The 17700-nt window shown below is 35.6% G+C and overlaps 1 protein-coding gene across 6 annotated transcripts in view; it reads left to right on the plus strand.

The window, feature by feature from the left end:
* p120ctn (adherens junction protein p120) overlaps positions 1-17574 on the plus strand; it is a 76375-nt gene extending 58801 nt beyond the window's left edge. For 5 of the 6 annotated variants that reach the window (XM_087415245.1, XM_087415247.1, XM_087415248.1 and 2 more), the window contains one exon: positions 805-17574. In XM_087415245.1, coding sequence (XP_087271371.1) covers positions 805-1104 — 300 coding nt within the window. In that variant the 3' untranslated portion in view covers positions 1105-17574. The remainder of the gene's footprint in view (positions 1-804) is intronic. The other variant, XM_087415246.1, reaches the window with a different exon arrangement.
* The last annotated feature ends 126 nt before the right edge of the window (positions 17575-17700 follow it).

Raw genomic sequence — 17700 nt, forward strand, 5'->3', positions numbered from 1 at the left:
AAACATATCACATCTTCTTCGTGGTTTTGCCTACACATTACAGTGTATTCTCGATTATCCGGAATATAGGGAATAATTACAAAAAAGAAACACATAATACAAATCAACATACAATTTACAGCAACTCAAACAGAAATTACAATATAAATAATATTTTATTCGTTATATATTCTTTTTAATAATATATACAGCCTTAGCTATAAGTACAAAACGCTCTCAAATTATTAGATTTTTTTGAAAAAAGAGATAATATAATAAAATAAAAAGCTAATAAAAGACTAAAATTATTGATTATAAAAATAAATATTATTTAGTAATAAAACTATTTTTCAATTTATTTTTTTTTTGAATATAGAATGTTACACAATTTGTGCTTAATACTTTTAACCAAGGCTGTACATATCGCGTAAAAAAATTTTCAAAAATCTCTCTACATTTATCTCTACACTTTGAATATCAGAATAATGTTTTATTCAATACAAGCCGTGATCAGATTAGAAATTGAGATTGGATTTTAACCAACTAGAAGAAAGAAAACCAATCTCAAGTTTAGTGGCTTTTGCTTCGATTGGTTAAATTCCAATCCAATCTCAATCTCGGTTTTACTTCCATCGACAACTTGCGAATGTACGGACGATCGAGGGTACAGTGTGCATAAAATACCACCCCAAAGTGTCTGAGCTTCTTTCAGCGTCTGAAGGGTCGAGGCGCCGCGCGGTTCTCCCCCACCCTCGCCCACCCCCCCTCGCAAGAGAGACGCGCGACCACCAGTTGGCTAACCGTTGGCTTGTGTGTGTGTTGCAGCAGCCGAAACCCGGTGAGCCGCTCTACGCGCAAGTTAACTTGGAGAAGAAAAAGAAGCGGCAGTACGAGCTGGGGGTGGGCCAGGGTGGCCAGGTGGGTCAGGTCGGCGGCGGCGCCGCGATACCTGGAGGCGGCGGCGGCATAGCTGGACCAGGCGGCGGCGGGGGTGGCCAGTGGGTGCCGGATGGCGTCGGGATGGTACCAGACGGTACCGGTGCCACGTCGGTAGCGGCGACGGTGGCGAACCAGGTGCCACCGCCGAGCTCGACCGCCGCCGCCGCCGGTGACTCCTGGGTATAACGGGTCCTACAAGCGGGTCCTACGCGGGACCGCCGGGAGGACCTCGCCAGAAATCACGGCCTCGTCGCGTCCCTCCACGGCCGCGTCGAGCGACCGTCGCCTCCGTCTCCGAACTTGTCCATGTAGCGGAGGCGTATAGGAGGGATCGTGTCCCCTACTCCGGGGTGATGCCTCCGTAAAATCCCGGAGGATTGAAGATGTACGAGGGATTGGAGGAAGAGCTTAAAACCTGGGACTCTGCTCGATGTAAGGGACTGCAAGACGAACATCCGTTAATTTATTGGGCACACCCCTTCCGGATTCGCGAGAAATCAAGATTGCCGATTGATGACGTTATGGTCGAGTTGGCTGGGCATAGGCAAGTTGAGGGAAGCGTTTGTTGCAGGGTATTAAAGCGGAGATATCGAGAGTATAGCGATTATATGGAAAACAAGAGAAGTACAGAGATTTGGGGAACCTTAATGGCCTCCCCCCCGTAATAGAAAAACCTGAGTACGCGTTATGCTCGGAATATTGTCGAAAGAGTACGCGCGAAAGTATTATTAAAAATTTGAGAATTACGCGGTGCACTTCCGAAGGATGGCGGCGGAAGAGCGACGAGACATTACGCTTTATCATTGGAAACAGACGTCCATATTATGATTAGGAAGAATTTCGAGGGAATAACGCAGGAAGTTTAACTACGTCGAGTTATCGAACAAATGGCAGCTGAACTTAGGGTGATAAAGATAGGCAGCTTTCAAGTTGAAGAACGAGGTATATTGATCTATTTGAGATAGAACTACGTACGTGTATATAGAGCTGATTGAAGGACCGACGATTAGACGAACGAGCGGATTAACGGATCGACAAGAGGAATGGAGAAACGGTGCTCCTTTCCAGTGCTCGCAAGTCAGGATATGCTACCAATACGATTGAACGGAAGATGGGATTCAAACTGAAGCGGAAACCGAAGATCAAGAAACCGACCTCGATCACATTCGCCAGGATAATTCGCGCGAACGATCGTCCTGCCTTAGTTTTGACGATGCGAGAAAATCAACCCTTTCTTTATGGTTTCTCCCGCGTCGTATATACGAGCGGCGTTGTTATAACGGCACGAACTTTAAATAGCCGGGAAAGGAGAAAGGGGTCGAGATCAAAGGGACGTGCCTAAGATATAATCGAAACGTTTCTTTGGTACACTTCAATTAAGTATACATGAATTGCGAGAGGAACTCCTTGGCCGACCTTGAGGGAGCTGGCCTTGACGCATTTTTATCGGAGTCCGAGAACCCCTATCGTCGGAATAATAAAGATCGAGATCGGTAGCGAGGAGAGAAGAGCAGCGAACGAGTCCACCAAGTAGATCCGGCAAACGCGAGAACGCACTTGCAGATGCACGCACCTGCAGTCTTGATATATGATAATAGTTATCAGCGAGAGAGAGAGAGAGAGAGAGAGAGAAAGAGAGAATGAGAGAAAAAGAGAGAAAGAGAGAGAGAAAGCGACGTCCAACCACATCCGCAGCAGTAGTCGCACTAATGGCTCTAATACCTTCATTGCACAATTCTAAATTAATATATATACATACATATATGTCTGCGTATAAATATATTATAAACACGGCACACGTATACGCACGTACATATATACACGTATACACACATAAGCCCTAAGTGTATATTTTAAGATGGTATTAGCGGCAGCAAAATGCGCGAGCGTATACCGATCATCGCGAAGTACTGTGCTAAGAATAAGTTAGGTGTGTCTATGTAAGTATTATAAATAAGTAAAGGCGAAGAAGCGCCATGGCGACTTAAAGAGAGGATCATCCACGATTTTTACGCAACTCGACAATTTATGGAAATATATGTATACGTAAAAAATTAAATATAATATATATATCTAATATATAATTATAATATATAATTACAATATATAATTAATTAATTTTATACCTTAATTAATTATATTAACATTAATTTTATATAGAGAATTATATATTATAAATATATATATGTATTTATAATATAATTATTATATTTAATTCTATTATATTATATATATTTTCTCTTTTGGAATGTATCACAGATGACTCAATTAAATAACGCAGAACATTCTGCATTCTGTAATTATTGTAATTATTGAACAAGTTTTTTGATAATTGTTATTACTTATACTTGAATTTATTATTTGGTGGATTTAAGTTCGCTGAATGATACAGAGAAAATCCTTACGATCCTCGGAAAATTGAATTGCATTCAGTTTAAAGGAAAAGGAAGGATCTGTATATATACCTATTAGCAGAAAAATATCATAACAGCCAATTAATAATTAATCCCGTTACCACTATAAGAAATATATAAGAAAGAGAGTTGCACTTACTTCTTTGTAATACTTAGATACTCACCATCGTCGCGCACCATCGTGTATGCGGCCATTATAAATATTCGAAGAGATGAAGATATAAATAAATGAATATATTATATATAAATATATATTATATATACACATATATATACACTGGCGACACATTGGCGTAGAATTTAGCATATAATTGTATTAATGTAAACTTCTGAGGCTGTGGGTGTGGCACAAGGATGCTGATTTATTATACGAGCTGCTGCACTGTTGCAACCTGTGCGAATCTTAGGAAATTACACTTTTAACTTTTGAGGTACGCATGAATCCTGCCCGTGCGTGAAAGTGCGTGTCAAGGTGGAGACGCATCGTCGTCGTGTACACGCGAGCTCACGTCTCACCATGATAGTATTACACCGTCGAATGGATGCGGCTGGATTTTTATATATATCCAGACAATGTGCAAGAAGAAGAGAAAAAGTTATAATTGAAGCCATTCGACATTTCTAACGGGAAATTTTTAGAAGAATGTACTTTATTTTTTAAGTAGAAAATAATTAGAGAGGTACAATATTATATATTTTATTTTTTACATTTTATTCTTTTATACGCGTATTTGTTTTGTATATTTTATTTTAGAGGAGCGTAATATTTACATGGTGTAATAATTTATATAATTGATGAATAAAATATATATGGCTCGCGCGCTCGATAAAAATGCGAGCATATGAAATAAAATATTATAAGAACAAATAAAGCATGAGGGGAAACTCTGCGAAATAACACCAATGATTAAGAAATCAATGCTATTAACACCACTATTGATACCACTTTCAGCATTATTAATTATTTACGGTGCAATATGATAAGATGCGAGCTCACGTGACGTAATAACGGTGGACCTCCACCTTTAATCGACGTTTTGTCCTGGAACGCAATCCGCGGTCGATCAGCGGCGCCTTAGAGCCATTATTATTGCTATATGACATAATTACGTAGATACAATTAGCGAGCAGCGAGACCAATGTATGTCGAGCCCATGAACACGTGCGAGAACCACAATAGCGAACATGAGAGAGAGAGAGAGAGAGAGAGAGAGAGAGAGAGAGAGAGAGAGAGAGAGAGAGAGAGAGAGTGTGTGTGTGTGTGTTTGAACGTGTTAACGTTATTCGATGGTTACAAGGTGGCATATTAATTAATAGCCGATATACATATTAGATATAAAATATATATCCCTGTTCTCTATTTCTTAAAGTAATATTACGACAGTTGATCAGAGAGGAACACGCGATGGAACAATGACTGCTCTCCGTAAGAAGACGATCGTCCGTCCGAAACCTTTTAAACCTTTTAAATTATTTCATCGTTAAAATTTTGATTAATTTAAAGAATTGAATCATAAGAGTGGACAAAAATTTCGAGAAAGTAAATATTACAATAGAATCAAACCTGGATTTTAAACTGACTTTAAACTTAGCTCGATGTATTATCTATTTATGCGACCACGATGTATTATTGCTGTAAAAGCGATATGAAAAGGAAACAAAAAATTTATATACTCAATTTAGATACAGGGGTTATAAAATGTCTGGTCACAAAGTTTTGTGTTTATCAATCATTAGTATAACATATATTCACAAAAAAACTTCGGATTGTTAGTTATATCTTATTAAATACAAAAAGTAATAAACATTCAAAAGAAATCTATAACTTTAATATAAGGCGTTTTGAGAACACATAACAACGATAGCCATGTAATTTTCCATGAATAAATTCTCTCAGCCACACACAATAGAACAGTTTTCAAAATAGTTTCCAGTTCGTCAACCAATAAAAATCTTTCGCTGCAGGTTTTTGGTATTTAATAAAATTTAATTGACACTGTCCAGAGTTTGTTTTTTTTTTTTTTGTAAATGTACGCGTTCTTATTCAGATAGTAAACTTTTTAAGTAAAATTTATTATCATTTTGACGTAAAAATGACATCTTTATATTCTGACATCAAGAGTTCTTTTCATTATCGGAGAATTCTCTGAACACAGTAATAAATTGAAGTCATTATATTTGTTTCATTTCAACTTAGTGCACCAATTCAAAAAGTTCATCGATGAAAAACAGACTTAAAACGACGACAAATAACGTCAGTTTGTCACACTGAAAAAAATACTAAATTTCAATAAATATTTGAATAGTTTTAAGTAAACATTTACTAAATGTAAACATGTATTTATTTGATACAAAAACTATTAATTTAACTATCATTCTTTTATTGAATAAATATTTATTTACTGTAAGTAAATGTTTACTTGGTACTATTAAAAAAAATATGTATCAAGATTTGAAATATTTTATAGTGTATCTGAATAATGATTTGATAAAAACTAAAAACACAAAACTTTGTCACATAAACTTATTGTCATCCTCATAAAAACAATTTATTATCCAAATTGCAGTCTCAATATAAAAGTCGACGCGATAATATCGAATTTTGGCTTCCATGATTACCCATTAATTGTGTACGGCGAGTTGAATTGAGTTGAATTGATTTGATTAAGATAGACGATCGTCGAAACAGTGTTATTCTATCACGTACTACTCACTTTATTTCGCGGCGACGTTCTCGAGGGAAATTGTACGCAGAGAAACTTGGACCGGATCATCCGTGGCATCTAGAAATGGAAATGCTGGTGTGAGTCTGCGGAGAAGCGAACTTTATTTCACCTATTTAATTTTTTTGTACAGTATTTTTATGTTATCACACATTTTAATTCTACAAAGATTTTATCTCGCAGCATCTGTAACATGCAAGTTTTTATCTCGCGTTATGCAAATTTTTAGAGAGAGAGACGACGCAACGCATTATTTGTAAGTAATCCGACGATTATTTTAGTTATTCGGTATAACGTAAGTTACTTGCTTTTACATTGCTTTCTTTTCCTTCGGAACGCGCCATCTCTAGAAATTAACATCCTCCGCCTTTCTATAGAATTTAAGAAAACGGATAAAACTTTGCGAAATAGGACCGATTAATTTATTATTTCTATCTTATGTTCACCGCGTTTTCCTCGTTCGAGAATTTGTACATTTTTTTAGCTTCTAAGGTATTATCTGAAATATATCATCCTTATTTTTCGAAAAGTGTTTGAGAAATACACTGCAGACAAATCTCCAGACAACGGATAAACAATTTTTGTTTCTATTATTTTTTTCTTTTCATTATTTTATCATTTTTTTCTTTTCAGTTATTTGTTTATACGATCCTTTCACGAGTCTCGCTTTTTGTTTTTATCTTTTTGCTCGACGAGAATTTCGATCGCCGAGCAAAAATCCAATCCGAGGAGCAGTACACTGTAAATTTTTTGGAATGAAGTCCCACTCCAAGAGAGTGAGAATGCAACCACTTTTGAAAAAGAGTGAAAATTTACTCCAAGAAATTCAGAGGGTATTTAGTGGCGGTTTCATACGATCATTTCCATCTCGGTATGGATGTCATTGCATTATCGTTACATTATCACGCGAATTAGGAGAGACTGTGTGAAATTGCGCTCGAACGAGCTGACTGATGTGTCTCTCTCTCTCTCGCCGGACAAGGTGAGAGAGGAAAGGAAACTTTCGAGCTTATCGCTCGCTCGGACTGGCTAGCAGATCCGTTGCGCTCGTGATAAACACAGCGTGATTAGTGAACGCCATAGTATTATTAAACCGGTACACCGGCGTGATCCTTAGAAGATTTTGGACCATTTGGCAAAGTGACACGACGCGATCTCGATATCGATCGATCTCGTCGGGATTCGTCGTTCGTATCCGCACAGAGCGTTACATTCGAGATATGATCGAAAGCGCTCTTTTAGTTCCTACCTTTCTAAATTGTCAAGTTGAAGGTGCTTGGAAAATTTGAAATGTGCCTAAATTCGATATATTTCGAGGTTAAATCGCTGATTAAAACTGCGTGAAAGAGAGCAGAAATTTTCAGCTCCTACACTGCAAATCCAAAAAATGAATTTGATACGTGTACGTAATTTAAATAAAATCAAAGAAATTATAGGCTCTGAAATGAAATAAAACAATGAAATTGTAAATGTCTTTATTGATAAAAATATACGTTAAAAATATATCGATCCACGGTTTATGTAATCTATGTAATTTAATTGTTCGATACGTATTTTAAACCACGAATTGAACAAAGTGATTTTTTATTTTTACAGATTTTTTGTTGCTAAAAATGAATCCGTAAATGAAATTACTCTATCACGTTTTTGAGAAAATTGAATTTAAAAGTGCTGAAAATGGCATTTTTTGATACTTTTGAACTAAAATTGTTCAAAAACATGTGACATAATAGAGCAATTTCAAATATAGATATATTTTTAGCGACAAAGAATCTCTGTAAGAATCACTTTGTCCTATTCATTCTAGAGAAAAAATTTAAATTCATCGAATAATATTTTTTGATTAAACATAATTTATTATGTACTATACATGCAAAAATGAATTTACACATTTAAAGTGTAGTATAGTATTATTTTTACACAGAAAACTAAATCACACGCATGTATTAAAGTCATTTTAACTTGGATTTGCATTGGCAGTGTATTTACAAAGAAATCTCACAAAGTATCGAATTCTGATTTTAATGAAACTTTGTATACTTACTTATATAAATAATTTAGAAGATATCGACAAATAAACAAGATTAAGAGATGGAATTACTCCTCATAACAGTTTCCGGTTTTTTTTTCAAAATTATGGTTTAAAAATATTATTGACGTAGAGATAAAAAGAGATAATTTTATTATGAAATTTTGGTATTGGACATTTTTTTATATCTCAAATTCGTTCGACTATTCATTACATCTCGAATAGTTTTTAAGATATAATGAAAAAAGCTGAAAACTGCTTACACATTTTGATGGTTTCGTCCCTTAAAACTGTTTATTCGCCACTACTAATATTTTCTAAATTAAAGATTTTCATTAAAATCAGAATTTAACACTTCGCAAGATTCTTGTGCAACGTGTTATTTAGGATATTAATTCCTATTTGAAGAACAATCGGTAACTTTATTAAGATTTATACGCAATCTGAGTAAATTATAATTAGGAAACAATTAATTATAAGGTTGTCATTTTGTGACATTAAATTTTTATAAATTATTATAAATTGGAATAACACATATAATTCGGAAATTCTCATTCGAAACTTATCACTAATCAAACTATATGCACTTATGCACTTTTACGATCGAGGCAACGAACAATCCCGACGACTGGCAAGAAGTCTCGCATGCATTCGAGTGTCCGAAGATTCGGAGGACAGGATTGATAAATGAAATATGTCGCGATAACAAACGTAGAGCTGTCTCCCGCGTGTTTGTCTCCTCGGCGGCGCAATTTTTGGACCTCGTGTTTTTTGTAGAATTTTATATTGCATACCCACGGTAAAAGAGCATGCAACGAGTGACCTCATCGTTTCTATGAATTTTGATACTACATCGTGTTGTGCGAAATCCGCGAGTTAGTCGCATTTTAGACGTCTGAATCGACGGCCTGTCGTCGCCGACGAGGAGATTGATATTCGACGGATGGTCCTAAAACCGGCGTGATTATTTTATTCAACGCATTACGTATTAAACACGACGTTAATTTCTCATAGGCTGAATCATAAAATGACGACACAGGGTGTTTACTATAATTTTGTAAAAAAATTCCCTGAGAATTCTTGGATTTTCCAGATATTTAAAAGTAAAAATTAATTAATAATTAAGTTTCAGTCCAAATTCGAGGTAAAGTTTAGAAAATGTTTTTATTCAATTTTGAAATTAGAGTGTAAATAACACAAATTATATATTGTAAATTAGTAGAATATAGAAATTCCACGAGACTACATTTATAAAAAAAAAAAAATCAAAGAAACGATCAAAGAGAAACAGAATTTCAAAGTGAAATTTCAAAATTTTCCCTTATATTATAAAATTCCACAAAAATCCCTTATTTTTAAGGGTAACAAAATCCCTGAAAATTCCAGATTTTCCGGGTTTTTCTAGATAAACACCCTGGGACAAAAGTACTCGATTAATAGCTGCTGCAGGGCAAGTAAATGTATATCGAGTATTCTAATGTACATATTATTACATAAATATGTCGTGACACTCGAGACTCTTGGGGTTCCATTGTGGCTCCCCGAGGCCTTCATTTAAAATTTAATTTTCGGCTTCGACAGCACCGCGAGATTCTTCCACCTCGGGCATCGTACGGGTGCTGAGATTACGATGATCACGATTTAAAGATCGATCGATCGATCGACCGATCGACGACCAGACCGAGGTTTTGATATCCGCTTTTCATTCTTTGTGTGTACACTACTGTCCCACGTATAACTCCAGCGTTTATAATTTTCTACGAAGCACAGAGATACAGAGAAGATGAGGAGAAGGACGAAGGGAAAAGGAGGCGACAGCTTCGGAGGCGTATATAGAAAAAGACTGTTCCCGACGATTTTATAAGGATGTAAAAAAAAAAAAAAATACGTCGCGCATCAAGCGGAAGCGCTCGATGAGTATTAAAAAGTGAGGGAGGTAGACTCTCCGTATCCCAGGGTCGGCATAGCCGAGACATAAAGCGACGTGAAAATGTAGAATTTATACAAATGCGCGATGAACGATAGCTCATCACTTAACCCGACAGTGGCATTACAGAGTATATCCTCTGACACCTTTCGCGAAATTAAATTTTCTGAATTAAATTTATGCAATATATTGTACTTATGAATCACAGTTAGATTCTATAAATCGTAATCGGGCAATTCATATAAAAAAAATAATTATGTACTGTTAAACAAAAATGTTAATTTTAACTTAAAGACGTAATAGAATTTCTAACATATCCAAGTGTTAATTTAACGTATTATTTAATTACCTTATATTAAATTGATAGTCAACATTTCTCGTCAAAGTACCATAATTATTTAAAACATTATATTATGTTTTACCTGAACTATATATTATATGTGTGTAACGTTAGTATAATTAATTTTTATTATTAATTTCAATACCCTTTTATTTTTAATTACACAAAGAAAGAAAGAAGGTGTAGTCTAATTTTCTACGACGCAATACCACTGTCGGATTAATTGTAACAAACCGGGGCGACCCTTTCGATATGGAAAGGTAAGCCTCGAAAGAGGGTGGAGACAACACTAGGCGTATCTTGGCACCCCTCGCGTCACTGTATTATACGCATTTACTCGCGCAGACCTAACAATCGGATGTCTTTAAATTGATAGCTCGGCTATAGTTATTAACTGATTATACTTGATATTACGACGACGCTAGAGAAGACGTTGATATTATATATTAAATATAGTATATTGAGATCTTTAAGGAGCCAACGTGTTATCGAGAGAGCATATTACATATTTTAATATATAATATTGAGTTGTTGAGAGCCGCAACATACCGCAAAGCTGCCAGATATATTCGCCTAAGCCGCAGCGTTGCGCGATTTAATTGCGCGACAATACGATACAATTATATTATTATGTTACTGATAGGACGAAACTTTGTGTGCCCCTTAATGTCTGATAATTGCTTGCGAGACACAAGAATCAATTTTGGAAGGCGTACGAATTGAAAGGGCACACTAAGAGAAAAGTTTTTATTTGTGACTATAGTTATATGTTAATTATGGTTATTATTGCTAATGTTAGTAGTATTAATATATGTATGAATCTATAACAAATATATATAGTTGACACCGAAAATGACCATAAATTATAGTTATTATTATTATAATAAAAATGGTTGCAATTTACTATATAATTTAGGTATAATTTATAGTCATTTTTTGGAACAATCAGATAACCATATTAAATGGTTTTTGAGTAACATGTAACTATTATTATATAGTCACAAAAAAATCGAACTTTTCTTTCAGTGCGGAGTACACGATTACGAGCAGAATCAGTGGGTAGTAAGGGGTTGATAAAAAGCGACAGGGTGTTTAAAAAGTCACGCTGCAACCGGAAGGGTATCGATTTGTTGTCACGTCTACTTTCTGGCTGTACTGACCGATTATCCTACAACCGGCATATAAAAACGGGGAGAATTGGGACTCGATAATGAGATTTAATGACCGTTCACGGGGTGTTCAAAAATTCATCTTACAGCAGAAATAGCAACCGAATCACCATGTCGCATGTGTTTTCTGGTTATATCGATCGCCGTATTATTGAATACACGGAGAAAAATATGTAAAATAATATACGCTAGAATTCTAGTAAATAGAATTGGCAGATCCATATAGAAACAAGCTACTTTTGTAAAATTTACTTTACTTTTCTGATAAATAAGCGATCGTCGATAGCCATATGTAAGGTACTGCTTACATTTCGTAAAGTAAATCTGTAATTTACCATCTCAAATATCCGGTTGATTAATTAGAGTTTTTGTTAAAATAGACAAATCAGAATTTTCTGGTTCGTCCATTTTTAATCAAACATTCTTGTCAGTATACTTTATCCTAGTAAAAAATACTTTATACTAGTATTTTTTATCTGACAAAATTTACTTTATTGCGCGATGAAAAAATACAAGTATATACAGTCTTGAGAATATAGTATAGTTTACTTTACTACAAGATAACAATCACTTGAATGAATTTATCATAATTATAGCGTACTTTTTACTTTACACCTCCGGTATTTTTACTTTCGGACAAGTAAAGTTTGTCATAAATTCGACAAAAGTAGCCAGAATATTTTACTAGTCTCGTAAGGTAAAAATTATAACTCAATCATTTTTCTCCGTGCACCCCCGGCGACATGAGAGAGACGGCAGGGAAGACAGTCCATAGAATGGATTTTTAATAATTGTTCGTTTATCTCGCCGTTGCGTTTCGTCCGAGAAAGGATCCGATTGTTGGGCCTTGCGCGGCACAGCAGGTGCTCACTTATAGCACGTAAAATCATCATGTTTGTACAAACCGTTCGCAAGGACGACGCTCCTTTCATTCTCAATCCACAGTGCGATAATCGTTCGAGTTTTATGCGATATAAGAATCGTACGAGTCTCTCACTTTGCATTTCTCACGGCTTATACGGGGTAGACGACCCACCTTTGCTACAAATCCTTCGCGAAACTTGTAATATAAATTTCTAACGAAAACACACAAAAACACTAAAGAATTTTTACCTACCTTCTTAACAATCAACTATCTATTTTTAATGTCGTATACCTTCTTGGACACTTCGGACACCCCGTATAAAGTCCTCGACGGAACTTCATTTCGCGATCATCATTATCTTCGTATTTACGCGAAAAGCTACAATTGTTATTACAAGGATGCACAATTTATTCACGTATGTTGTACACATAATCGCTCTATCTTCGATAATCCTATCAACCGTAGATATTTATATCGCGACTCAACCTATGATTCCGATAGGGTAGAAAATAATCCACTTTTGTACGCTCCTCTCTCGATGTGGTTCAATTTTAATATCGATTTTTTTCTGGCCAAAAAGCAGAGTCGGTACACCCCATTCTTTCTCTCAACTTTTACATTAATAATATTAATGAATTTAATAATTAAATATTATAAATTAATATCATTAATTTAATTATAAATATATTAAATTAATATTATTAATTTAATAATAAAATTATTATCATTTTTTCTGTTTGTCACATTACTCGATATATATTTTCAATCAGGGTGTATTTTATATGATAATTAAATTTTATAAATTGCTAGTAAATTAAATCGAATCGCAGTGATGATTGTCAATCGACGATGTTCGCCGTCATCGAAATTATTTCAAAGCGTGTAGCGATTATGTAATTGACGATTCTACGTAATATCATTCGCGACAGCTCCAATTTGTTCCCAAGTTCGTCCATCGATTCGACCGATTCGGAATGCCGGTATTTATTCCCGGGTCTATTTCTCACGATCATACGGCCTTACGTATCGACTCGATCGACTGCTAATTCGTACGCTCTGCTATTTCTGCTAATTCTAACCGAGCGGGGAGGAGGAGGGGAGGGGTTGAAGTTGAGCACCGCGCTGATCCCGATTTCCGACATCTCGAAATAACGACCTAACTAATTAAGCCGAATGGCCGAAGACACGATTGTTCGTCGCGTCGAGTTCCGACACTCAGTGTTTTTTTTTTTATATATATATGAAATATATTCAGAAATTGAAGATCTCGCGGAGCTCCTCCCCGAAAAAAATCGTCGTGTCGGCCTAAAACCGGAAGGCCACTACTCGGTAAACTCGGCGGGGACCTTTCCTTTCCCTCAAGAAAAGATTCTCTAAAACAATCTAAAAAAAAAATGAGTGTGAATTTAATATCATCGATGTTAAATTTAATTCTTACTGTGTTGATATAAATGGTGAGGATTTTATCATGAATTTTAAACCATAGTTAAATCCACATTCATAATGTTAAATCCACCCCATGTTTGGTGTGTTTATATCAAAATCAATACGGCGAGAATTACATAAACATCGCACACAATATTAAATTTACATATTTTTTAGAGTGTATCGAACGATTTTTTTATCCGAACGCGCGATTTTTCACGATATATGCATCTAGCCGCATCATAGGCCGGAATTCATAGTCGTAAATAATTGTCAATCTTTGATTTGAGAGCGCAATTAATTGCAAATTCATATTTTGGATTAATAATTTACGATCTCTGTTTTACGATTCTGTGCTGAAAAAATCTGTTAATATTCATGGTTCATAGTTTCTATCTTCAATTATTATAAGTCAAATAATCATAGATTCATCAAGTAACGCTTTACTCATAATTAATAACGAAAGTTTTTCTGTTGATATTCTATTTAATCTCAAATAATTATTTTGAAAATATCTCCAAAATATATAACTATTTAATAATTTATTATGAATAACTATAACCGTATGATTAAAGATATATTAGAAGAAGAAGATGACAATATGTTAAATACTCGTAAAATGCTTTATGTACAGAGTTTATCATCTATATAAATAAATAACGCCTAAAATCCACATTCGTCGAAATATCGAGTATTTCACAAATCAACGTTTCATAAAAATTAAAGAATATTTGAAGACTATAAATCCTTATAAAAATTAAGATGCAGATTGACGAATAACCAGAGATTTATGAAATTGTGATTATTCGACAATCAATGATCGACTATGAACACCGGTCATCATTTCCAATCAATTCACCCCACACATTCACCAATCGCGATCGCTGTCACAATCACTGGCGGTTTGAAAAGACTGATAGCGTTAAAGAAGAAAAAAAGAAAGAAAGGATGAATCCCGTGCATTGATCATCGTTTCTCCCTAAAGTCTCGGAACAAGGACTCGGAGAATCACGATTGTCATAATTTCGGTGAGTTATCGCAACTTTCGGTGCTACAAACGACGGGAAAAATTACTGTCGTTTTCCGTAATCGTTTCACATAAACACGCAGATCTGTCTTCACAGCGTAGAAATTAATCTGATCTCGCGGAGATTATATCGATTTCGATCCCCGCTTGGCGAGTGAAAAAAAAACGGACAGGCAGGATGAAGGACCGAATATATCTCGTCTCGTACCCCGCAAGAATTCTTACGTGACACGTCAAAAGTCAAGAGTCTTAGATAAATCAGAGATCATAGAAGAATATGATTTTGATTGGCTGTCTAAAAAGCCTAAAGAGTATCATGATCTGATAGTCTGATTGACTATCGTAGGTAAAGAACTACAATGGTGCTGGGATCACGTGATCATTTAGACAGCCAATCAATATCCATATTAGGTCTGTTCACACTGCTTGAAATCTCCAAAACTTTTACACTTAAAATGAGATAAATATAAATATATTTGGGCGAGAAAAGAGAGAAAACGAAGATGCTGAGTATAAAAAGTGCAAGAAAAAACGCGAACAAAATGACGGCGGTGAATTAACCTAACCCAGAGCTTTATATTTATAAGAGTGTCGCTAAATTACCGCCATGTTTGATCTAATAACTGTAAAGAACTACTAAGTGCTTATTGAATGATAGATCAATTAGGTAAAAAAACAGAGAGCATTCAAATTAGCCGACAGGAAAACGCGGAGGGAAAGGAGTCAACAGGAAAATCTTATTATAATCGAGATAAAAGCAATGCGATACTTTTATAAATGTAGAGCTCGAAATCTAACCTCAGGCTGTGTTCCGATATACGTCTAGGTTTTCAGTACTGTATATCGGAACGGTCTTAATATCAAATCTCTGATTATCTAGAGGTCTGTTCTTTTCGAAGAGTTTTGAACTAGTTCTGAGTTGGTGCAATAAGTTAGAGTGAAACGAATTATCTGTTTCACTCTAACTCATAGCACGAGTGTACACCAGTTCAGAATTTGTAGTGGAAAAAGAACAGACCTCAGGAATCTACTTGAAAGCCAGAAAAGAATAAAGAAAAGCTTGCTGGCCTCGACTGGTGCATCATCATTGGTAAACTTTTACGAAACGTTCGCGATCGATGATCGACGACGATCCACGGCGCCGCCGCTGAAAAACTATATTGTACTTCCCTACTTGGAAACGTCGAATTATTATCCGGGGAGGGAGGGAGGGAGGGGGTGAAATCCCGCCGTCGTTTTAATTAAGAAGAGGAAAGGAAGTCGCGAGACGGGGATGACTTACAAGTGCCATGGATCGACGATCCACTCGACGAGGCCGTTTATAAACTCGAACAGGGAATGAGAAGAGGGAGAGGAGGAAGGGGGCGGAGATAAAGAAAGGAAAAAAAAAGTAAAAAAAAAAATCGTACTCACGCATACCATTACACACATGTAACACGCGCATTAACGAATAGGAAAATGATAGTCTACTGTGCTGCATACGTATTTAAATTAACGGAGCATTAAATAAGCATGGGTGTGCATCTTAGATGTATTAGAGGACCTTCACCACCACCACCACTATCACCACCATCACCACACCATCACGCGTTTAGTGTTAATTATGAAATGTTACAGGGCGATGATGGCAGGGGATGCGAAGGGAGAGGATCAATCGCGTGTTGCGACGATTAGGATCTTCCATAGCTGTAGATTTTGGGTTACGTACACCGCTGTTCAAAAAGAATCTGTTCAACGAGTTATTGTTATTTAATTAATTGTTAAAGAAACGAGGATTAAAACGTGGGGGGTCCGTAAATCCCTAAAGTCAAGAATGGCAACACGACTTAAGCAACTCGATCAAAGGATTAAAAAAATTTGTAGATTCATGAATATTCGGAAATTTTAGTATCTTGAAAATTTCTTAATTGACAAAATTAAACAATTTTTTAATTAAACGATTAAAAATTTCTTAATTATAACAAATTTTTTAATTTCTCAATTAGTTAAAAGTTTGCGAGTTTGGGAATATCTAGATTCGAAAAGTTAATGATTGCAAGTCGAGGGAACTCGAAGTCGAGGATTTCAAAAATCCTAAGCGAAAGAATCTAAAATCATCATTTTGTAAGAAACTAAATATTACGATTCTTTTTGGACGCGTGATATTTGTTGACGATAATTTCGAGCACTTTAATTAACGTAAGTGTACAGTCATGTGTTTCGTAGTTCTTGTATAATAGTGAATATATTTCTTAGGATCGTTAAGACGACGATGTCTTCTGATTGTCGATAAGTTTTCAGACGCCACAATCAGGATGCTCGATCGTCAAGAATCGCTCTATCGTTATCATTATTCGATTTCCAGCGCGAACTGCTGGCGCAACTTTACGCCTCTGATAACGAAGCAGGAAAGTCTTCACCGCAGAGAATAAAAAAAAAAAGATACAAGGACAAGCGAACCTCTCCCTCTCATCCCCCGGAAAAAACTCGTTGGGGATAAAAATCGTCGCTTTCATTTAACTCACATGTGTTTCACACACGATTCAATTGCGAGTGCGGTTCTCACTGACGGACTGTATGTATGTATAATTTTTAAGACGGTTACAAAGAAGGCGTATTGTCATTATTTCATCGTTGTATTATGTATTGTTTATATCTCTCGAAAGAGTACCACGTATATACGATAATAATTATAATAAAGATCGACTAGTGTATTTCGAATCCGACTGAAAACAATTAAAGAATTAAATTGCGCTGACACGTGCGTGTGTCTTTTTATCCTTCGAATCCTTTTCTCCAGTCTCCACATTGTTCATCATTAATCCTTCGTAGGCAGTCTGAGTCTTTTTTTATTTAGATGAAATTTTTTAATTTCTTGACACAA

Source organism: Acromyrmex echinatior, chromosome 17 (assembly GCF_024713525.1).
Source record: "Acromyrmex echinatior isolate Ae372 chromosome 17, ASM2471352v2, whole genome shotgun sequence".
NCBI classification, from domain to species: Eukaryota; Metazoa; Arthropoda; class Insecta; order Hymenoptera; family Formicidae; genus Acromyrmex; species Acromyrmex echinatior.